The sequence below is a fragment of the Leptinotarsa decemlineata genome, unplaced genomic scaffold (genome assembly GCF_025532065.1).
Source record: "Leptinotarsa decemlineata unplaced genomic scaffold, Ldec_3_MD MMD2_tig00026328_RagTag_RagTag, whole genome shotgun sequence".
In the NCBI taxonomy this organism is placed as follows: domain Eukaryota; kingdom Metazoa; phylum Arthropoda; class Insecta; order Coleoptera; family Chrysomelidae; genus Leptinotarsa; species Leptinotarsa decemlineata.
Window position 1 is genome coordinate 34,578,658 of NW_027412688.1, and position 25,410 is coordinate 34,604,067.

General features: G+C 37.9%; 1 protein-coding gene across 1 annotated transcript in view; it reads right to left on the reverse strand.

Annotated features, from left to right (window-relative positions):
• The window catches only part of kek3 (leucine-rich repeat, immunoglobulin-like domain-containing kekkon 3 protein), a 600,794-nt gene that overhangs the window by 19,712 nt on the left and 555,672 nt on the right, over positions 1-25,410 (reverse strand). The window contains 4 exon segments of the mRNA XM_074182347.1: positions 2,423-2,643; positions 2,645-2,821; positions 7,100-7,743; positions 9,477-10,479. Of these exon segments, the coding sequence (XP_074038448.1) occupies positions 2,423-2,643; positions 2,645-2,821; positions 7,100-7,743; positions 9,477-10,430 (1,996 nt within the window). The 5' untranslated portion in view covers positions 10,431-10,479.

Genomic DNA, 25,410 nt, shown 5'->3' on the forward strand with positions numbered 1-25,410 from the left:
AAGGTAACCCATACAGGTAATCCATCCAGGCGTACCAACCATACAGGTATACCAACCTAAATTAATTTTACAATTTTGCCTTATCTATCATTTTACAATATATGTTTATATAAAACAATTTTCAGCTATATAAAAATTAATTTCACAATATCGCCTATCCAAATTTATTTTTGCAATGTGTCCTTATGTAGTAAGTAATAAGTAAACCCAATAACATTATTCTATTTTATTTTTTAACAAGCTATATAGTATGCTCTTTGGTATAGGTCCGTCATCGTTATTCATAATATTATTGTGTTTACTTATTTCTACACTCTCATAGGCATTTAGTTTCGTGTTGTTGTTAACTTGTCTAAATAATCTTAACGAACTGAAGTCTATGGGATGGTTTTGTTGCAAAACATGATGGGAGACTGCTGATTTTTCAGGTCTTCCATATTTTAAGTGTGCTAGGTGTTCCTTATATCTTACTTTAATAGATCTTTTTGTCAGTCCATAATTTTTGCATCGCAGTCCTTACATTCAATTTCGTAAATTCCAGACTTTCCGAATTCTTGACTTTGTCTTTTGGACTTCTCAAAAGGCTCTGTAGTGTATGACTTGTTTTAAAAACCACCTTCATACCTAGTTCCTTGAAAATCTTCCCAAAGTTCCTCTTATATTGGTGGTATGGAACTGAGATGTATTTATCTTGGTTTTTGTCCTTTCTGAAAGTCGAGATTTCGTTCATTCTTAACCTAAACTTCTTTTTCCTTTTTATGTCATCTAAAATACCCCTCGAGAAACCGTGTGGCTGCTATTTCCTGTATTGTACGTCTTTCTTTTGTGAACCTATCATGTGTTAGAGGGAAAGTCAAAAGACGAAGAAATGGTTCTAACTCAGTTAGAAAATAAGGGACAACTACCAATACAGGAAATAGCAGCCACTAACGGTTTCTCGAGAGGCATTGTAGATGACATAATAAGGAAAAAGAAGTTTAGGTTGAGAATGAACGAAATCTCGACTTTCAGAAAGGACACAAACCAAGATAAATACATCTCAGTTCCATACCACCAATATACGAGGAACTTTGGAAATATTTTCAAGGAACTTTTGGGAAGTCCAAAAGACAAAGTCGAGAATTCGGAAAAGTCTGGAATTTATGAAATTGAATGTAACGACTGCGATGCAAAATATCATGGACAAACAAAAAGATCTATTGAAGTAAGATATAAGGAACACATAGCACACTTAAAATATGGAAGACCTGAAATATCAGCAGTCGCCCATCATATTTTGCAACAAAACCATCCCATATACTTCAGTTCATTGAGATTACTTAGATTGAGATTAGTTAGACAACAGGCAACTAGACGCCTATGAGAGTGTAGAAATAAGTAAACACAATAATATTATGAATAACGATGACGGACCTATACCAAAGAGTTTACTGATTACTACATAAGGACATATTGCAAAAATAAATTTGGATAAGCAATATTGTGAAATTCATTTTTATATAGCTGAAAATTGTTTTATATAAACATATATTGTAAAATAATAAATAAGGCAAACTTGTAAAATAATTCAGGTTGGTATACCTGTATGGTTGGTACGCCTGGATGGTTTACCTGTATGGGTTACCTTCATAGCATAAATAGGATTAGCTCGCAAAAACTCCAATGTCACATTGGATTTGAATCGCTACTTTCGCACAGGTACCGCTCTGAGAACGCCTTAAGGATTTTTCTGTGGTGTTTTTGTTTTGTTCTTGAAAAAAAACTGAGGAATTGCATTCCACCGATGAATAAAGAATATTATCTGAGCGTTTTTCAGCGTTTGAGAGAGAAAGTTCATCGAAACAGAACAGATATGTGGAGAGGACACGCATAGCTTCTGCATAACGTATGATCTCATAAGGCTAGCAATGTGAACGAATTTTTGGCCAGAAACGCAACAAATCATATTAAACACCCACCGTGTTCACCTGATATGTCTCCGGTCAATTTTTTTCTCCAAAACTCTAATCACCACTTTGAAGCACTCATTTCCAGTCGACAGATAACATGAAAGAGAAATCGCAGCGAGTATTGGAGTCGATTCCACTGAAGTCAATTAGGTTTTTCGTTAAAGTAAGGGTATTATTCCGGAAGGACCTAGTTTGGAGGAGATACAATAGATTTGTATGAATGATTCATGTTTTGTGATTTATTGACCAATTCCCGGTACTTTTTTTATATGGAGGATTCACACACTAACTTTTCCCAAAGACATTTTGTCGGTTGACCCGTTACTACACTTCAAATGATTCTCAACTGATTTAGCTTCGTTCATTTTAGAGATTGTGGAAGGTTGAGTACCTCAAAAACACAAGAAACATCGACTTCCTACAAACTACCTAGTCTTTCAAAAATATAAACATGGTGAAAGCTAAATACTCACCATATCGACTATCCGGCAACAAAGGCGACTGACTATCGCAGCTCCTGTACCTTGAGCTGTGCGCCAGATCCTTCTTCCTAGGCAGCGTGCAAAAAATCTCGTTGATGTCCGAAACACTACCCCCCTCACTCGCGGCCTTCAAACCGACACAGTAAAACTTATTTTCTAAAAATCTGTTCTTCGGTGAACTCTCCAGGAGGTCGGGAAACTGTTTTTTCCGCGTCTTCCGTTACCCTCGACAGTTCCTTGTTGGCGAACGAGGCGGCTGTTGGGGGTACGTACCGCCTTACGGAGGCGCCATGGAGGGGCGTTGACGGCGATATGGATACTGAAGAAGACGACGGGGAGAACTGCTTATATGTACCACACGTCGAACTTGGAGGTTTCTTGATGTTGTCTCTAGGAAAAAAGAATTATCAGTCATAAGGTGCACGAATTTCTCGGTCAACTATATGATCGAGAAGAGTGTCCCAACGAGAAGGGTTTAGCCTCATTAACTGTGATGTCTTGGAATTGAGGAAGTTGAGCAAAAAAACTAACACTACTTTGGAAGGTTTATTTCCGTATTCAACTAGAAACATTCCGTATAGATGTCCATAATCGTTCATTTTGTTTTCAAATATATATGAAGTATGTAATTTCCGTTCCCTGGATATGAAGAATATAACTACGAGTTCAAAAATGATGAACAATAATTCATTTTCATGGACAGAAGAAGTGAAAGCGATCTACATATTCATAAAATTAAGATATGTTCCATCCATAAACACTGAAGAAATTATGTAGTAGGATATTTTTGGGTTTGAGTGGAAGAGCAGCCTAACAAAGACTCAAATCCGCCCTTTTATTTCGATAACTGTTTTCGTAACTGTTTCATTGTAAAGAAATAAAGACGATTATATTTTTTTAACCGAAGTATGTGCTGGTCAGGGTCTATCCCCCGAATACCCGATGATACATTTGGAAGGGCGCGCCAGCATTATCAACCAACGAACATACCCCATATTGGGTCCGAGAATCATGTGCCCTGAGCAAGCGCAGTGAGCCAAGAATGACAGCCTTCTGCATCTGTCCGGCTAAGATTTCTGCCTCAGTGCGGCAGGCCGGTATGATTTTAAGATTCGAGAGTAGAGAGGGCATCATTTAACCAAGGACGCCTCCTCATTTCGGACGATATTAGTCTCGACAGGAGCTGAAAACTCCACGACAAATGTCGTTTTGTTCTGGTGGTCGAGAAGGACTACATCAGGCTTATTAACTTGTATGAGCCTGAGGGTGGGGAACAAATAATTCCAATAAATTCGGCACTTCTCGTTCCCAACAACGGATTCAATATCCCCCGAGCGTATGGCACACCGGTGTCACGTAAATACCGTAAGAGTGCCGTAGATGGTAATATAGCACTCTTGGGGCGGCGTTATGTCGAAAGATATAGGCCGAGACCGCATATGCTGGACATGCTAATAGAAAGTGCATTAGGGTTTAGGGCGCCTCGTGGCAGACCCTGCACCTTGTTTCAGGAACCTCTATACCCATCACGCGACTGCGGTAGATTAAGGTGTTGAAGACGCTATCCTGGCAAGCCCTGATGAACCCCTCAGTTCCCGACTTAAGCCCATTCGACCTGAGGAAAGCAAAAGTCCGGCGCTTTGATAAGCCAAGGTCTCCATTGTTATTGAAGAAGACCCTATGCATGTGTTTTCGAAGAAGTGAGGTTATCTCTGCGGCTTTTACATGAGCTTTTTGCTGAACAGTTTCCAACTCGGTGACAGAGTTGTGGTCACCTGGTTCAGTGTCGAAAACTATACCGAGTACATCAGCTGCTCGGGCAGCTGCCCTAAAGAGAAATGCTCCAATTCCTGCTCTCTCATGTTCACGGATCCTGCAGAGAATATATCCAAACTCCTGACGACTTCACAGCCTGTATCCAGTACCATTCTTCCATATAGACACTCCAAACTCAAAAATCCACGGCTTCCGTGTTGTCGGGGGAAGTGCAACCGTGGAAAGCACGATTTGGGATGCAAACTCCTATAGAGATGCATCATTTTTCGGGTCTTTACGTCGAGTTGATACAGCTCCTTCCGAGTCCACTTCAGTACCCCAAACGAGTAGAGTAAGATTGGAACGGCAAGCATATTTGTTGCAGCAACTTTGTTCTTCCCCGACAGTTCCGATGACCAGATCTGTCATTATTAGCATTACTACTATCTCTGTAATTATGAGTTGTGACAAAATTCGCCAAATTTTACATCAAACGAAGTATTTTGTAATAGTGTGTTATTCATTTGTCTCAAAAAATTATTCATGCATTCAACACATTCTATTTTGTTTCCTTCAGAGTAGTACCCCTCACTTGTATAAGCGTTTTCTCTAATCCTCGAAGCAGTTCTGAATGCACTTCATGGTATATTCTTGAGCTCTCTCTGCGAATCGGTTTTTATCTCTTCAATCGTCACGAAACGCCATCCTTTCATGGGCCTCTTCAATTTCGGAAACAGAAAAAAGTCGCAGCGGGGCAAATCTGGTGAATACGGTGACTGAGGCATGGATATGTTGTTTCTGGTCCCTGAATAACGAACAATCAACGACTAGTGAGCAAGTGCATTTTTCCATAACACTGATCGCATTGCTTCTAGCAGGCGACCCATATCTTACTACTCCTTATCGACCATACGACTATGTGGCAAGAACTCTTGAGCCAACTGATATGCCAACATCCTCAGTGACTTCTCTTATACTGATTCAACGATTCCCTGTAACAATTTCCTTCACTTTCTCAACATTTTTGTCAGTTGTTCATCTGCTGGGGCGTCCAAGGCGAGCATCTCATTCACATCTTCTCAAGCTTCTCTGAAGAGCTTGTACCACTTGTGAAATTTTTTCTGACTCACAGTACAATCATCGTATGCCACTGTCAACATTCAAATTGTTTTTGAGCACTTCATTCATTTTTTTTACCCAATTTTTCATCCATTTTTTGCGATAACAGAGAATCGTCGAACACGCAAAACACTTGTAACTCTTATGTCTCTCACCAACAAACTGAACATGCTGAATAGCTGAAACTGTAAACATATGTTCGATAGGAGTGCACCAACATAAAAAAATGAAAAATCATTAATTTAATGTACGTAGCCCGCGAAATTTGAACATTCAGTAATTTTCTGAACATATCTCGTATATCTGCAAAACACGATCTTGAAAAGATTTTGTAGTTTTGAAGAATGAATTGCACCATTCCCAATGATCTTTTAAAACTTCCATAGTACTCTCAGTGATTATTCACCCAATCGAAGAATCACGATATTTTGGAAAATCTGCGAAACTGAGATATTTGTCATTATCTATGTGAGACAATAACCAGTAGCGAAAATACAGTCAGCAGGATTCCTCGACATTGCAGTATTTTAAACCGCATTATCCCTGAAGAAATTGCATTTGCCAAACTTGCATCGAGTTAGCAACTCCCTCTTATTTCAACTGGGGCTTAAAAACTCAAAATCTTCTCGAAAACAAATTATGGGAACGAGTGTATCAAGTTAGAGCTAACTATGGGTGATTTTCAACGCAAGAACAAGGTATTGTGGACTGAATGGGGTCCCTCTTTTTGTGACCGTAATCTATTGAAATAAGTGGGCAGTCTTGAAGTTTTTAACCCTGAGAAGGAACAAGCTGCGGTGCGGCAATGTGATTTGTGAGGTTTGTGTTTTCGAGAGCACAACCAAATTTTTAGAATTACCCACTATGTTTGGGCAGATTACTTCCAATTAGACCGAAGAAAAAACTATAAAGAATATGGAAATATTTCGGGAATGAGAATAGTGACATGACACAAAGACGTTGTTCAGCAAAACTATCTTATTACTTGTTCATAAGCAAATAATGGACAAAATGAAATAACAAGCAAAAAAGTAGATATAGGGACTTGATTTATGGAGATTAGAAACATAAGGGATTGAAAATTGACATCAACCTGTGGAAGAAAGGAGACGAATTGCAGAGAAAGAACATGAATTATTTTGGAAAATAATGATTCATTTACCTGAATATATAATCAATTGCATCATGAAAAAAAATTGGTAGATATACACGAGGAATACTGAGATCTTGACAATGTTCGAATTTTGCAATTTTCAATTCACATATTAGTGAATGCAGAACACATTTGAGCAATATCTCATAGTTTCTTAGAGGTAATACCTTCTTCAGGAACTCACGAGACTATAATCGACCATGTGCATTTAAAGTAAGAACAAAAATGTATTCATCACATAAATTTTCATTCAAGTGTCGCTTTTTCGTGAGATTACCACTAAGTAGTTTACAAAACCGTATCACGTATTTCGCTATACAATAGCTCCTTCAAGTGTTTCCATTCACTTGAGAAAGTGCCATCTCGTATAGCTTGGCAATTCTAGAGTTTTTGTTTTTAAAGATTTTCCTCTATTGTGTCATGAAAAATTTAAACGAAGTAAGCGAATTTCGGTTCTTTTCTGAATCCTGTACAGTTTCCAACTTCTCCATGCTGATTTCCCTTCTCCTGGATGTAGAGTATTCAATAACTCATATATTATTTGACAAACTCCCGAACACAATTGATTTTCAACTGTTTCCTGATCCTCTGACTACTACTTTTTCAGATAATAAAAAAATTATAATTACCGTATGTCCTACCTAGTTTCTTGTATGGTCCTTCTCGGTATGTGCAGATCCTCGGGATCCAACAAATGCTCGGGTGAGTTCCACCCCTTCTCGCCACCCTTCACCTCCCCGCTCCACCCCTTCCGCCCAGAAGACGACGCGTCCACGTTGCTCTCCTCCTCTTCCTCACCCTCCTGGTCGAGCTCTCCGCCTGGAACTACCCTGTACTCTCCGTTCCGTCTCTCTACCACAACCGGCAGCTCCTGACTCGCACTCACACCACCGTTGACCTTGACGACGACCTTGTGGTTCATCTCGATTTTCTCGTAGTTGTCCTCTCGTCTGCACTCGCGAGTCCGCCACTTGAGCACTTGTTTTTTCCGCACTGAACAGATGCACAGCGATATGAGGCAAGATATCAGCACGAAAGCTATGCCCGTGATCACGCTGGCTATGAGCGCTTTGTTGGAGAAGCCGGTTTCAAGGGGTTTCTTCGAAACGGCCAGCGTGACGCTGGCTTCTGCTTTCCCCGCTTTGTTTTCTGCTGCGCAGATGTAGGTTCCGGCATCCTGGAGGTCTGCACTGAATATGGTGAGGTCGCTGGAGCTGTTGGTGAGGTGAACTATGTAGAGCTTCTTGGCTCCGGCTATTGAAGATCCCGAGAGATTTGCTATCACCTGTGAAAATTAATGTTTTTATGAATCATCAACCAGCCGTAACATCTCTCATAACTTTCATGGTTATCGTTTCAATGTGAAGAAAATCACCTACTTAGTCACTATTTTTGTGAATGTAAAACACTCGTCAATCTAGAAAATGAAGGACAGCAACAGAGAACATCATTAAGAATGCATCTGTTTTAAGATGATGGGTCCAAACTCCTGGCATAACCTACACACACTTTCTGTGCATGCATTTAAGAAAATCCTTATGTTCGAAGTCTATTTTTCAGATAACTAGCAATCACTTCCTTACAAACGACAACCCTCAGAAGGTGAAACTCGTGCGATCTGAGTATCAACGGAGAAAACGCAATAAGTGTTTCTAGGCTGAAGTGTTATCGGATAATTAGAAGAAATGGATAACTTAGACCTCTCCCAGAAAGCAATAAAAGGATTTACAGTGTTTTAGCTTCCAACGTGAGATTTCAAGAAGAAAAAGTTATCGTATGTTCCTTGAGACCGTGGGTTGGGCTACCTATCGGGTGCGTCCCCAGGTGGCGGACACGGGAACGGCCAGGGGACTGAGAGCCCTCTCCGGGAAACCAATGTGGCCTTACGAACGTGGTCGCCGGACTCCTGGTCAGTGGCAGGAATGAGTAGGGTGAGGAGAACCGAAACTCCCCAAAAGCCTTTGCGAAACATGCCTACCCATGCTGAGGTGTAAGGTATCGTGCCGACAGGTGAATGGCGGCAGGGTGATATGCGGTTACGTACGATCCCCTTAGGAACCCAGGCGAAACTTCATTATAATCAGCCTTTCTCTGGTAATGCGGGGCTCTGCCAGAGTGACCAACTCTTTCCTTGCTACTCGTCAGAACACACATGAATGAAACAAACACAAAAACAGAAAAAACAAAACCCAATCCCGAGGCTGGACAGAAATGCCCACCTCAATCTATGACGATGGCTGGAGATGAACAGAAGTGTCCACCCCAATCTAGCGCTCGGAATCAGGCTGGACATAGCAGATCACCTCGTGATATAAAACAAAGGCCAAAGCGTGAGCGCATTTGCGGCGTCGAGCCAAAAGGAGAAAGAGAGCGATAGAGGCAGGTGTGGCAGCAACTATAAGTGCAACCTTCCCCTCCACCACCCCACCCCCAACAGCAAGGGCACTTCCTGCGGAGGGAGCCAAGAGCTCCGCCTTGAATGAAGGCAAGGAATCGGCTGCCCCTGCAGGAAAGCTCCCTCTTTTGTGCACCTCCACGCAGGAAACCCCAAAAAGGTTGAAGAAGCCGCGCAATGATAGTAATATCGCTGCACCTTCCATAACCTTCACGATGGCCGCCGTAAGACACCTCAAGGTTGCCAAAGAGAGTGTGTGTTCGGCGAGTGTTGGCCTTCAACTGCCGATATGGAGGAGATGTCTCCTATTGACCTTTACACCTTCCTGGAAAGGACAGAATGGACGATGACCTAGGAGGACAACTCCTCGGGAGGATGTACAATGGGTCACATGTGGCCTAAGTGCTGTGGGTCTACACTCAACCTCCGTACTCTATAGATACAGATGTCCCTTGCGCCCGAACCAGCGTTCCACATAGCGGTAGATTCAAATACTATAACTAGCCTACCACGCTAACGTACTCTTGTAATATGTGCAACATTTTTGTTCTGCTATTGCTATTGGTAGCAATAGTTATATTCTACAAATATTCTATTTCATGATACAACACAACATTCTTTACCTTATTTTTCAACATCCACCTGACGTTAGGCTCTGGTACTCCAGCTATCTTGCATGTCATGGTGACATTTTTTCCTTCGATTCCATGAGCCTTACTGTCGTAAGCAAAAATTTCAGGAACACAAGCATACTCGTCTAGCTCTAGCTTATCCCAAGACTTCATATGTAACCTCTTGGGACTATGACACATCGGTGGTACCCCAAACGGAACATTCTGCCGTAGCATCCACTCCCTCAGAGGTCTGAGAGAGCAAGAACAGTTCCAGGGATTCCCAGCCAGCTCCAAACCGTGCAAGCTCTGAAGCTTCGTGAAAGATCTCGCAGCTACTTCGGAAAGCTTGTTGTTGTCCAGCCTCAACCACTCCAGTGACTTTTCCAGGCCAGAAAATGCTCTCGGTTCTATCAAGGATATTTTGCAGTCAGATATTTCCAGTCTTATGAGTTGCGGAATGTGCATGAAAGCATCGTTGAAAACTTTTTGGATGGGGTTGCCGTTCAGTTTTAGCTCCCTCAGCTCTGTGACAGATTCAAAAGTATGGGAAGGAACATTAGAAAGAGCATTGTAGCTCAGGTCCAGCTCAACTAAGTTGATGAGATACTTGAAAGAATACCTCTCCAGCGTTTTAAGCCTGCACCTCGTGATGTATACTTTTTGTAAGTTGACCAAGCCAGCTCTGCTGAATTCCTCGTGTCGAATGGATACTATATTGTTCCCCGTCAAGTCCAACACCTGGGTACTAGGGTCCAGTTGGAGCGGTATTACTGTTAGGGTTGCGTTAACGCATACTACAGACTCTTTTCCGCTCTTCCATTTGCATTCGCAAAGGATGGGGCAGACTGCAAGGGATGGTTGAAGAAGACAGCTGAGGACCATCAGGGCGAGTAGTGTCAGATGTGACATCTTGAAAGGAGTTGGTGGTTGTCTATCTGATTTTGTTGTCGTCGTTTTCTTCATCTTCAGTCTCCATGTTATCTCTGGGAGAGGAAGTAGTGGGATGATTCAACTGAAAAATGAAAAAATGCGATTTAGTCAAGATACAGCCGTATCTACTAATATTCATAACTGAGTATTCAAATGGTGTATCGTGTTTTAAATTAGCAAAACTGGGTCTGTATCATTCACAAATATTGTTTCCAAAACTGAATGGTAAACAGTATGTCATATTCAATTGATATATAAGTAATGCACATGTTCCAACGAAAGTACCATTCAATAGCTTGAAAATCAATAAAAACAAGAATTAGTTAGGCTGGCATTAGTCATATTTTCAGATTCGGGACTGCTGAATAATTCATTTATTCAGAAGACTTGACTTTAGCTTACGGTATATTCAATGATAACGAATTAATGTTATATGGAATGAATATGATTGTATACATTGTTTTGGGCAAGTATCAGTGTTTGTGATAACTCAGAGCAAAGTCCGATTACAGAAAGTTAACCATCTTTCGAAACAATCTGTTTTACTGACCGACTTGGCGTCGTCTTCATTATGCACCTTTAGTCTACTTCATTTCCTGAAGACGAGACAAGTTGAGACAAGTGTTATTTAATCTCTAGTGTTTGGGAGCGAAAATCTTCATGGTTTCATTCTCCACGATAGGTTCCGGTTCTACCATTCAGTAAAACAGTTTTGGATAGAGAATTAGAAAATCTGACAAAAGAGTTAGGAGGGGAGACGTTTCCCATCCGAACTGTGTGAGAAATGATTTTATTTATTATGTGCTGATCAATGTCAGGTTTTGTATCTCCCAGTTGTTGAGTACATATTGCAGAACGGTGTGGGCATACTGATGCATACAGTGTGTTTCACTTCTCATGGAAACACCACCGTATCTTTCGTAATATTCGAGGTGGAACAATGAAACTCTCAGGACTGATGGAAATGCTCAAAATGCACCTACCACCTGAATGGGGTTGGCCAAAGCTATATACACTGTCCGCCACTCGCGATAGAACACCCCAGTTTTACGATAAAACATATTAGGGGGCAAAATAGGCTCAAAATTCATTCACATTCATGATCAGGACTACCAACTTACTACAAATACACTTTTTTCCTGAGAAAATTTCAGTCCTGAAAAATCCGAATTTGTCTGACTTCTTATGGGAACACCCCCGTATCTTCCGTAATATTCGAGGTGGAACGATGAAACTCTCAGGACTGATTAAAATGATCAAAATGCACCTACCACCTGAATGTGGTCGACCAAAGTGATATATACTGTTCGCCACTCGCGATGGAACACCCCATTTTTAGGTAAAACATATTAAGGCGCAAAATAGTTCGCTTCCAATATCTGAACGCCTTCATTCTCTCTGAAGAGTACTCTCAGGTATGGAAGATACAGATGCTGTGAGATGCTATCATCCATTTTGAGCCTATCTGAGGAAAATGTCACAGTACCACATTCTCAGATTATCGAGATAGTGTGAAGCAGTGTATGAAAAATTATTGATGGCGGCATCTATTATAACTGAAGAAGATTATTCGTAAAACTAATTCTGGTTGCTGAACATCCAAATTCTATCCCAACCAGAAGTGAGAGCTCTCGATTGATGAGCAAAAATTGAAAAAAATGGTAAAAATCTATATTCAAAGGTTCACATCTCGAAAACTGTACAATTCTGAGCTTTGGCTGTGGACACTTTCAGTCAGCACATCAAGAACTACAACATCAACATTTCGGCAAAATTCAAAGCAAGCCATTTCTCATAAGAAATGTGCGGGGTCCTTTATCAAAATATTGAGGAAACATTTTACCATCCGAAACAAAATTATTCTTCATACTCATTGCAACACCGAAATAACTATTGATTTTTAAAGAAAAAATCGCACTCGGTGAACAGGTATAATTTAGATTATTTCACCTACTTGCTGAATTGTTGTCTGAAACATCAGTTTCACTGAATCATGCGGTGCCCTGAAATCACCATGGAAAACAGTTGCTCATTGATATTTACTGACAACCTGACAATATTGTTGTGTTAACCCCCAGACCAGTTTCCATTCCATTTGTTGTTTCTAGTATTGTTGTTCTTCAAATCACCGTTGTTCCTGTTGTTTCTGCCGTGTTTTTGTTCCCATTGTGTTTATTGTTCCTGTATTTGTGTTGGATATTGTTCCTGTGTTCCAGTTGTTTTCTGTTCGTGAGTTGCTGTTCATATTTTAATATTTCTGAAGTTCCCATTTTAACTGATATCAGCTCATTTTGATTGACAAAGTTATTTCATTCGACTCCAAATATAATTTGAGAATTGAATCCAGAGTTCTAACCACTAATAGAAGAAACTCCACACAAATTAGTGTGACAGAAATATTTGAAATGTTAATTACTTTTATTCCGTTAATTATTAACACACTCTTGAAAAATATATTTTTTAACCACATTACAAATTTGTAGTGAGTTACAGTTGTTTCACTCTATCATGATATTTCATAACGGACTCTCGGTTATTTAACTTCAATGATTGAGTTTGTCATTTGGGGACATATTATTTTGGAGTAGTAAATTTTCAAGACTCACTAGCGATTGAAAATAATTGAAAGGTGTAACGTTATGAATTTGGTCTTCTGTGATTGGTCTCGAAACAGTGAGTTATGAATCTGATCAATTATGATTGGTTCAAAGGTCTGAATCATGAAATATTTTGGCTACTCACTCAAAAAGTTGCGGTTGAAATAATTGATGTCTTTTTTAATAGTCATAAAAAACAGAAATTGATAACTGTTACAAGGATCATTTGACTCTTATTCCAATCTGATAATTCGATGACACCTCGTTTAGAGGTGGAAGTAACAAAGTTGAAAATGAGGCTGAAACATTTTCTCTCCGAAGAGAGGGCCGAGTGATTTTTTAATAAACGCCAACATATAGAATTCAGCTTTGTATGAATTATGAGACTGAAGAATATGACTGTGGATTTTCTTTCAGAACTTGATTTCTCAATTCACTTGGCAGAAAATTTGTTTTCTTGTAGTAATAATTGAATATATTCATCACAATAGATTACAGGTTTTAATATCTTATGATTTCCAAGCTCTATTGAAAGAAACACTGATGAAGATTATATTCCTCAAATGAAATTATTCTCCGGAATGAATCAGTGAATTACAACAAAGGTCGGTGCAACAATATTTGATAACGAGGTTCGAATGAAAAAATTATCGATAGGAAACAAACGAGTGCCCCAACGCTAAACTACAATCGTACTTTTTCATTGAAATCAAATCGGTGAGTGAATTCATATTTTCCACTTGACATTCATGATATACGACCACTAATCAGCGTGAATTATGGCAATGAAAGATTGATTGATCGAATTTATTAAATTCCAAACCCAATAATAGTTGATTTGGTCGCCGAACCTTTCCGAAATAATAGCATCACATTTATTTTCCTATGAACCATTTAATTTGCTCTCATCAATAACCAACGATTTGGATCGCAGCGATTGGAGTACAGAAGGGCATTTGATGTATAATGAGACGTAGTACCAAATTAGATCAATACTGAGAAAATTGAAGAAAAATTAGAGCAATCATATTATTCCGGACATTCGACTATTGATGATAATTTTTTACTCAACAGATAAAGTACATGCGATGCTGAAATGTGTTTTAAGTGAGTTCATTTCTCACTACTTGAAAAACATTACTGGAAATAAGGATTTCGTGTAAAATAGTGTTTCTGCTCGAAACATTACAATTTTACTGCCGCAGCATTCAATTTTTTCTTGTGTTCTTGAATAATTTTCCTTTTATGAATCATGAATAATAGAAGTTGCTTAAAAATTTCTACAATCTAAAAATTAAGTAGAAATAAAAAATTCATCAAAACCAAAAAAATATCAAATTCAATAAAAACTGAAAGGAGAAATTCCGTAAATCCCAGACGCTGAACTCTACATAAAAGCAGCAACCTCATCCCCCTATGGGAAAGTTATTTAGATCGGATCATATCGATTTTCCTATAGAACAGCAAATAAGAAAGTCGCGTTTCCTCGGGTTTCAGTACGTATTCGTCCTGCACGGTTTTGACAAAAGAATCGTCTTACCTTATCCAGCAGTTGTAGCCGACGTGGAAGGCATCGGTCACGTAGTATCCAATGTTGGCATTTTTGCCTTCGTGGTAAACGACGGCGAATATCTTGTATTGCTTCTCTGTTAGAGACTGTGTTTCCAACGATACCAAAGTCGAATCAATCTTCGAGTTGAATTCAAAATCCAAAGCCTTGATTATCTTCGTGGAACGGTCGTGGCTGTATCCGAAAAACTTCAGATGCAAAATGAGGATAACGGGGAGTTTGCAGGGCGTAATTTGCTCCCAAGTTTCGACTTTCTTGTTTGTTTTCGACGAAGTCTGCCCCTCTAAACTGTTCTTGGAGACGAGTACCTTAAGCGCTTTTCTGATAGTCTTCACTGTCTCGAAGATGAGTGGCAGGGTGAGGAAAGGCTGGATATTCTTAGTAATGCTCGACTTCAGTTTCCCCCGAAGATGTCACTTATCGGTGTACTTGTGAAGTCGATCCTTTTGGTTTGATGTCCTTTATTTTTCGATTCCATTAAGTTTCATTGCTCAAAGCAGAGTCAACGAGAGGTTTTTCGTCTTCAATATAATATTCAACCAACTCATTTAGCTCAAACATCCAAATGAAAACCTAGAAACTCTTCCGCATCTTGTTGTCTACCATCGGTCCAGTCAGTCCGCATGTTATAAATCCAGGTAGGACCGAATGGGATGCCAGTGTTGATTAAAACTTCTTGGTCATTCTTGGAATGTTTATCTACTCTCCCGTCTTTCGTCAAAATGTAGAAAGGTAGGTGAACAAAGCAGGGTAGATGTCATTGTCTCGTTCGAAGAGATGTTTTCTCTCAGAATGTTCAATAAGTTGTAGAGTGGTGAACATGCGATCAGGGCAAAATCGAGTTGATTAAGCAGACCCCTTGGCTGCAAGTTCACTACTTTACCGTCGATCATGTATGTAGATAGAAACATGACTATCCTATAACAGTCTGGATCTACAAACTGGTGTGACTTCTTGGAGTGCTTGAAGGGGCTGAACTCGTTTTCGACGTCCTGGGCAATAACGACTTCGTCAAAATTGTTGACGGGTTCAGACTTAGGCGGATATTGGTGGTTCTTCGTCGGGAAGATCACAGTGTGCGGGTAGTTGGCAAAAGGTGGAGATTCGGCGATTTGTTGAATCACCGCAGAATGTTCCCGTTATTGTCCCCGTCAAGTCGGTCCGGATAATGCAACATATTTCTATTTTTCAAGATATGATATCAATAAAGGACTACATGGACATACTCGTTCATGAATCGTATTGATCGTGTCTCATTCCGGTACCATATAGGTATCTGTTTTCATTTCTTTTCTGGCCAGGGTTATTTTGCAATTGTTTTGCTGAAAACGAGTTGCTTTGATTCATGAATTCATTTTGTTTCCATACTGCAATAACATTTCTCTTTGACAATTTGTTTCTCTACCTCTTAGAAATGAAGTTATGTATCAATTTTGGATTAGAATCATTGGTGCTATCACTGGGCTATCATAATATGGTATTACTTGAAAAAAATGTAAAGAATTATTCGTTAATTGTTTGATTCATAGTGAAATATATAACTCAAAATATATCATAATCAACTTGAATCTTTAATATTCATCTGGGTGAACCATCAACAAACAAATATATCTAGAACAGATCATAAATGGGCTTGTAGCGCATCATCTCAACGTAAAATACAGTAGCGGTTATGACTTTCTACGAGGAAGAAGAAGATAACTTTCATTTCTTCGACGGGTACGTGAGTGTTTTGATATTTGAAATTTTGTAGAATGATTTTCTAGTCACATATATCTTATGATTCTCATGATAATCAACTCAGGGATGTTTGAATATTACTGGAGTTTTCTCCCAACACCAAATCGTTATTTTAACACCTCGACACGTGTTTCGATCACCAAGTGATCATCTTCAAGAGGAAGATAAAACTGTACATCAGGGATGTTTGTTAAGATATTTTCCTAGGTATTTTGTTACAGTTGCAGAGTTCAATTTCAATGTTTTTCCATCATTATTTATTTCCATTTGGTGAAAAAAAGGGGCAATTGAAAGGAGAACGTGATTTTTTTCAAAGTAAACCATTGATAGTTTGTTATCAAACCAATCTTCAATGAATTTGAAAATCTATTCCTGCAGTATTTTTCAATTCCTATCATGCTGGAGCCTGATATACGACAATAGTGTCATCAACATATCATGTGATGTTCCCTTCACTAACAACTGATAACAATTCATTTTATTATCGGTTGAATAACACTGGACCCAGAACTGTGTCTTGCGGTATTCCATTCTCGATGATTTTCGAGTCATCACCTATTTCCACTTCCTGGGTTTCCAATATTTAAATAGCTCTCCATAAGCTCAAAACAGTTTCCTCTTATTTCTATTTTTTCAAGCGTCTCTAAGAGTAGCTTATAGCTGACAGCATTGATGCTTTTTTTAATCAACGAATAAGCATAGACATGGAGTTCCTACTTCCAGAGCTTGGTTATTTTCTCTGTAATGATAATTTTAGAATTGGACAAATTGTCTATGCTAGGGATTACAGAGGCCCTAAACCTTCTTGGTGCAAGGCCGTAATTGAAAGATTTTTAGGTAAAAACGTTTGTCTGGTGACAGAATACAAATCGCGTGTTGTTCGGAAAAGACATTTCAATCAAATAAGATACTGTAGTGATGATGACTTCACGTTAAATGATGATTATTTTTCTAATGAAAATGTAGAAAATACCGATTCTGACTTACATAGCACCGTGCATATAACCGAGGACGGTGACGTGGAAACGGGTAACGATTCAAATAAAATAAATGTTCAATCGGATAATATCCAAAATCAAAAAAATTCTCTAGTGAATCGTCCCAAAAGAATCAGAAATGCACCAGATAGATTAAAGTATTAGCTATAAAATAAGAGGGGGAGTGTGTAATGTTTTAAAATAATTTATCTGTCTACGCCTATGTTTAATTTATGTCTTTTTTGTATTCAATGAAGAATGTATTTTTGAGTTTCATTTTGCGACTGGAGATATTCATTCTATGAATGTTTTCGGCGTTGTAAAGTGATGGTGTAATATAAGGGTGTAATGACAACCTGTGTTTCATTGCCCCTTCCGAACATTACATATAGGATAGCATGCTGTGTTCTCTAAAGTCGAATTGTTTGAGAAAAAGAAGTTTGAATTTATTTATAAAAGATAAGAGTATGTTCTTACTTGTCTAATGTACTCACATGATTGCAAATAAACTATCACATCGTAAAATCCATTAAGATCATTCAATATTTTCCTCAGAGCACTGAAGCAAAAAAACAAAATAATCCCGTCCCACCACGTCCCCCTCGAGAAACCTCAACTCAATCTCGGGATTCCGGTAAAGAAATCTTTTTTCCCGCTGAGCGTTGGTTAACATGTTTCGAATTTCAACTGTTCAAAAGTTCGGCCACTTTCCACTTGGGAATCTGAGCCCGTACGAGGGTTTTCACGAATCCTTACGAGGAAACTTTCCAAATAGTAATTCTTCTCGGCCAGGGTCAATGTTTCGTAAGTGATTATGGGATTAGAAGATTAACAACGGAATTGAGACCGCGGCCTCTTATCTGTTTAGTAGTTGAAATGTTAGAGCGAGATAATTAGATTTTTGGTGCGAACAGGAGTGGAAGTGAATCGATTTGCTTCACCACCTTTTACAAACGAATTCATTTAGGGAAGGTGAGGAAGATCCGAGGCAACATTTAGGAGCAGTTTGTTTTTGTATCGCTGCGATAGTCTGAGAGTGATATTTTATTTATTTTGAATTCAATTGAAAGCTATGAGAATAAAGCATCTAGAGATTTCGATGTCATAATTTTACCTATTGGCGTTGTTTTGATGGATGAATGATTCAAAATTATTTCTTCTCATGAAATATTACTAAAAATCATTCCACTGAGAAGAATATTGTTTCGACAAAACACAAGTACTACAGAAAAATCGTTGAGGCACCCTATAAGCTATCTATAGAAGAAATAAAAATCTGCAACCTATCTTCGATGTTCAAGGCTATCAATGTTGCAGGTAATGTTCGCGTCTACAATCAGGTGGATGGCTCTTCTCTGGATGAAATCCAGCAACTTCAGGGTATGTTTGGGTGCAGAGCTCCATGCATGGGAAGAATTATCCAAAAGAGGTCAGATCTGAGCTTCATAACAGTGTTCCAAGCTTTCGAGAAGAGCCTTTGCAATTCCAGCAACATGATTGTGCCAAGACATATTGGTGTCCATTTCAAACCCCAACGAACTTATCGAAGCAGAAAGCGGAATTGTCTGACCTGACATTATTATATCCGGTTCGGCGATATTTATCTTCTTGAAGAAAACTGATGCCTGGGTTTTTGTGGCATTGAATTGAACCTGGTTCAATCCACCCCAATTCAAATCACTTCTAGATCCTCATTAGGATATGCAACCTCCTGCTGCCGGTGAAGATGTGCCTCCGTAGCCGATGGCCTGGAATGCAAATGAAATGTTGAGACAAGTCTGCTGTCGTCACAAAAAGTGGCTGCATATGACGCATTCATATCTAGAATGGTAAGGATACTATTCAGCAAGGAAGCCCGGAACAAAGAACGGAAAATCATATACCAAATAGAGAACGAAAATGGATACACCCAAAAGACAATTGATAAATTAGAAAACACAATCGAACAAAAAATACAGAACAAGGATCAAGCCAACCCAACAGACAAAACAACACAACGATGGACAGCATTTACGTACGTAGGACACCAAACCAAAAAACTAACAAATTGGCAAAATTGTTGATCTTCAAGTCATTGAACATCAACATCACATACAAACCAAACACGAAAATAACACAAAAAATGAACAGCTATGAAAAAGAAGAAGACAAAAACCAAAACGGGATATACAGTATACAATGCTCGGACTGTAACAAATTCTATATCGGCCAAACCAAGAAAAAACTGATCCAAAGATACGATGAACACAAAAAGGCATACATAAACCCAATAGTATATAAATCAAACCTCGCAACACACGCCATACAAAACAAACATAACTCTCCCCCACCAGAGAACAAGTCAATAAGGTAAACCGCATGGACATTTGGGAAAACATGAACATTCATAAATTTAACAGTCAAAAATCACTTATTGAGGAACAAGTACAAATCAGAATACAACAAGACCTAACATTCAATATATTAAACAAATCAACACACACGCCTAGAAACAATAAACCTAGAGAAGATTTAACACAAAGAATATTACCTGATGTAATCCAAACACAGGCAAATTTACCTAAAGCAACAGAAGTGCCTGTATTGAGGCGTTTGAACGGTATAAAAAGACACACAACAGGATCACACGTTCAGATAGAATAGTGCCTAGAGGATGACAGCACGACCAGCGTTCGCAGATAATCAAATAGAAGTCATAGAGCTTCAAATCCTTTTTATAACTTACATTAACAGTAAAATACTGAAAATAAAGAAAAAATTAGTTGTATCATCTAAAGTAAAATTATTTATAACGATGGTGGACCAATACCTAATAGTATACTATATGGCTTGTTGAAATAATATTTCAATCATTGGATTTACTTGACTAGCGGATAAGGCAACATTGTGAAATTAATTAAAAACAATTGGGACGCAGGTATATAGTGGAGGTAGCTATGCTATAAATGAGCACAATATTGTATGTATATTTAATTTAATCTTCCTCTTGAAGATGATCACTTGGTGATCGAAACACGTGTCGAGGTGTTAGAAATATCTGTTCGGTGTTGGGATGAACCTCCAGTAATATGCATTACTACAACAAAGGTTTCAAACAGTGCGTCACAGGTACCCTGTATAAGCTCATTCATTGTCATATACACTTTGAAACAAGAGTGTTTGTCATCTTCGTCTTTCGTTTTTAAATTGCTAAGATATCTAGATACTTCGTAGATAGATACACTACTTCGTAGTGTATTTGAAATTAAAGCAGTATAAAACTTCGAAAACAGTTATTGAATTCATGGTTTCGAATATATGAACAGGTTTTTTGACATTATTGTAAGTATAAAAAAATGTCAACGACTTACATTATACTCGTGAATGTACTTTCATACTAGTCAAATAGTGAGAACAATATATAGGAAGATTATCTCAATATCATGTCTTCTTTATGATTGTCGAGACGAAAACTTGCAGTTTACACGACATCAAATTGAATGAAGTTTTATAAGTCATCAGCTCAGTAAAACCCATGAAATACTCATAATCGTGATTATATGGAATACGAGAACCGGAACCCCTGACCAATAACTGAATAGAGGTCAGGCCGTCGTCCAGGATTCCGAATCAAATCGGCTTTCAGACATTTAATTGCTCCATATAAAACATTCGTTGTGTTTGCTTCTTCCTTATTTATTACAGCTGAATCACTTTTCCGCAATTAACCAGAGAAATGAATCCTGTTTCGAGCTAGAAACTCATAAATCCTCCTAAGTGGCATGAATACAACTGCGCACACTTTGATGCCATAATTCACGATATAAAGAAAATATATATATTTGCAGAAGTAGATGCGAATTTTCTTGACTGAGAATTTGAGACCTGAAACCGTGTTATTGGTTTCATTGGAATTCTTACTTTGCAAAGTATCACTTCTTCATCCAATAAACCGAGATTTTTTCTTGCAGATAGTTATAAGCATTTCAAAACTCGAACCTAATATATTCAATCTACAGAATGCTGAGCTACTGGAGAAGGAATGGATATGGATGCCCATATTCAATGGACTCCACTTCAGTGATATCTAATTTTAGGCGAGTCAGAATTTCTCCAACTGCTCAGGACTAGAGTACTAAAGTCAGATATATTGGCTTTTTTCCTTGCAAAAACGTAAACACCTCTATTATATTTTTATTTAGCACCCACACGATGATTGATTTTTCAATATCAAATATTTTGCAGTCTTTAATAGGCTCACAAGTATATGAGCTCTGCCTTATGATGGAATTCTTGTTTTACTAGGGCTTTTCTAGAATCATTTTTTACTGCAATTCTATTTTATGTGAACTCCTGCTCAAAATATAGTGAAGACGGTCTCCGAGAATTTTGAAGGCTTGGAGAAACATATTTCAAACCTAACTTCCATGTACAATATGCATTATTTGAAATTGAGTGTCCTCTATTGCACTTCATTGAACACTTCAGTTGTATAATCTGAAAGCTTTGAGTGGAAAGAACTTCAGGAGACCCACTAGATGTTCGTTGCAATGTTAGGTTGAAGAGAAGTTGTTAACTACTTGAAATGAGACAGAAAAGCCATATAAAGGTCAGGAGGTCTGTGTAGATGTTCATTTGGAAAATAGGTTCATTATTTTAGGTTGTTTTTTAGGGATCAAGTGATATTCAAGCTGCTCTAGATCTCTTGAGTTATTTCTTAAAAAAAAATTAATATTCATTTTGATACTTTTTCAGATGAATATAATGGAATAGGATATTCATAATACTTTTCAATTTGGCGCGGGAATAGAAAAAAGTGACGTACTGAATGAAAAAGTTATATTTTCTCAAGTGTTCTTCATCACGAATACTTCATATCGGGGTGATAAGTTGTAACAGAGTAAAGGTAAATTTTCAATCATCCTTGATTGTTTTCAGTTTCTCTTATTTGCAAAGTCTGTTGAATGACAAATAAATTCAAGAACAGAATTCCACAGATTATTGTTGAAAATACAATCCTTATAATCTATTCAGATTACAAATGTACCTAGGCGTGGGGGTGTATCTGTCTATTGAGTTTCGGAATTTTACTGGAAGCATCAATGAATCCCACCGGGAGTGTGATAGCGAACTGTGCGTGGGATAATAAAAATTATTTAATTGCATCAATAGTGGAAGCTGTCAGTTCAGTGACAAACACAACAGCGATAGGAAGTGAAGTAAACTAGTAAGACAATGTAGTAGATTTATTGTAATAATAAGTTTTATTCGTGTGTCATTGAATGGAGTCGATGGTCTATTGAGTATCTAATTCGATGAAAAAATCCCACTTTCAGAATGTAATAGTTCGCCTTAAATTATTAAGAATTATTTGAGTTGTCTAATCTGTATGGAGTGTATTTTGGAAAACTTTCAGCTAGTTAGTTTGAAGTATCGGTTCAATGTAACAGTTTAGCTGAGAAAGCTCTTCAATAAAGTTGATAGTGTGGAAAATGTTCAACTATTGGTAAAACGTGTAAAATATCGTTCGCCTATGTAAATTTCATTTAATAATTGTATGTTTCATCTAACTGAGTTGTGTTCTATTTTTGGTTTTTTACTCAGAATCAATTGTTTCAAATCAGTAAATTGCTGGAAACCGTGATTGTATTGATATGTATTTTATTTATATTTTCAGGGTTGAAAATCTGTTTTCTCTTTCCGACTCTGGTATTATGTTTTTGGCCCACCATAAATGTATAATTAGTTTGAAACGAATGGATAAAATTTTTCAATTACTAGATATTTCATCATAGTGGTACTGTATTTCATTGCCAAATTGAACGTTTGAAAAATATGACAGAACTGACCAATACTCGATGGAAATCTATCATAACGTATTCAAAAAATACAGTTTGATGTTAGATTCTCACTTGAAAGTTTACAATACTGAGTCACAATGATTTGACGCGGTTTTGTGAATTTTCAAGTAGAAATCTCACATTAAAGTGTGTTTTTTGAACACACACAGTAAAAAGTGAATAATTTTTTCTTCGAATCTGTCATTAAACACTATCAGAGGCTTTTGAAAAAATCTCAACAGCTGGACAAAATGTCTTCAGGAGACTCGTAGTGGTGGGTTTGAGGTCAAGAATCTGTGCAGTAATCTGTGTCATAAACGAGCTTGAACACCTCGAGAGCTGAAAGTATACGATATTGATCTATTGGATGGACGTTCTTGTATTAGGCGAATATGGAAACTCACTGTAATGCTGTACTATTTTTTTTTGTTTTTTCAAAAAATGGTGAGATGCAGTGAATTTTTAAAGGGCTCAGTAGCTTCATATCTGGGATAGCGTTTTTATAACATGTGATGGAATTGGTCGATATAAAAATCCATAACGTATTCAAATAACACTCTATTGTGAGATTTTCACTAAAGAGTTTACAAAACCTCTATACAAACACTTTCTCTGACGTTTTCATATCGACGAAGTTCTACACTCAATTTGTGCTTTCATATACAGGGTGTCCCTGGACTTCCTCTTTTCCTCTCGGGAATGTATAGATGGGGTCAAAATATCACCAGTACTTCATATAACTTTTTTTCCTAAAAGTCTTCGTAACCAAGTTACGGGCCCTCGAAGTTACAAAATGAAAAATGTTTTTCTTTGATAACTTTTCAAGTGAATATTCAAAATCATCCAAATTGTGGTAATTGACTAAACAAATGAATTCCGTCGATGAGCTTTCATGCAGGAGTCAGTTGTTTTGCTACAAAGTCAGGAACGGACTACCCCCGATGGTCCACACCCCAAAACTTTGAAATGACAGATATTTTTCAATATTTTTCAACAAAATAAGGTTACTTGGACAATTTTATGAATAAAAGTACTCGTGTGGAAAGTCGATCGGAGCAACGAGTCTTGATAAAAATGTAGTTCTACTCGACGACATCAAACCCGCTCGTCCACCATTATTTGAAATGAATAATTATCAAAGCAGAAATAATAATGATAACGTTAATTCAACAACATTTATAACAGGAATAATACAAAGTATGCTAAAATGAAGTCGTAAACAAAAAGTACAGTACCTATATGGAAGTTTAAGTCACAATTGTGATAGCAGATATTTTTTCAAAAGAAATTTCAAGTTCTGTAGATTCGTGGTGTTTTTAAACTAACAAGCTACTCTACTATGAAATATCGAATTCATTCCATATTTTGTATGTACATAATACGTGTGGAATAATCACGTTTCGTGTTGATCAGTTATCTGAATCTCATGAAACTCAACATTCGAATGTTTCAAATTCTTCTTCACAGCTAAACTGTTGAGGAGTTTCACTGATAATTATAATTTTATGGGAGAAATTCTTTAACACGAATCTAAATTTAGCTGAAAAAACGCACATCGGAAAAAATATTTACTATACTAATAAAAAGCAAACGAATGAACTACAAAAACGGCTGCACATGATCAGGTGAAAAATATCCAGGGAATAATTATGTTCCATTTCTTTCACAGATGTTGACAAAAAAACCTTTTAGAAAGTTTTGATAAAAAATGAGAAACTGGAATGCGATTTTGTTTTGTTGAGTGGTGCGTTGTCATATGACTATCATTGTATTGTCAATATTCTATAGGATATTTTGAATTTTTTTGATATGGCCGAACAGTTTACATTCAATGAATATGCAGATATGCATGTATTTTATGGACGAGCATTTTGTAATGCTGCAGAAGCTCGTCGTCTGTATTCCGAGCATTTTCCCAATCGAACGGTACCGTCAAGAGAAACATTCGAGTGTGTCGATCGCAGCTTGAGGGAGACAGGTATGTAATAATTGATAATTAATTTGAGCACGTTGTTTTATTTCGATATTATTGTAGGTACAGTTTTGCCAAAACGAGGTGGTGAGGGCGCTCCTAGGACTGTATGTACCGTTGTATTGGAGGAAAATATTTTGGAAGCCGTAGCTGATGATCCTTCAATGAGCATCAGAAATCTATCAGAACAGTTCCATACATCCAAGTCCACTATTCATAGAATAATTAGGGAACAACTGCTCCACCCATTTCACATCCAGAAGGTACATGCCATGACACCTCAAGATTTTCCAGCACGACTGGAATATGCCAATTGGTTCATGGATAGGCAAAGAGAG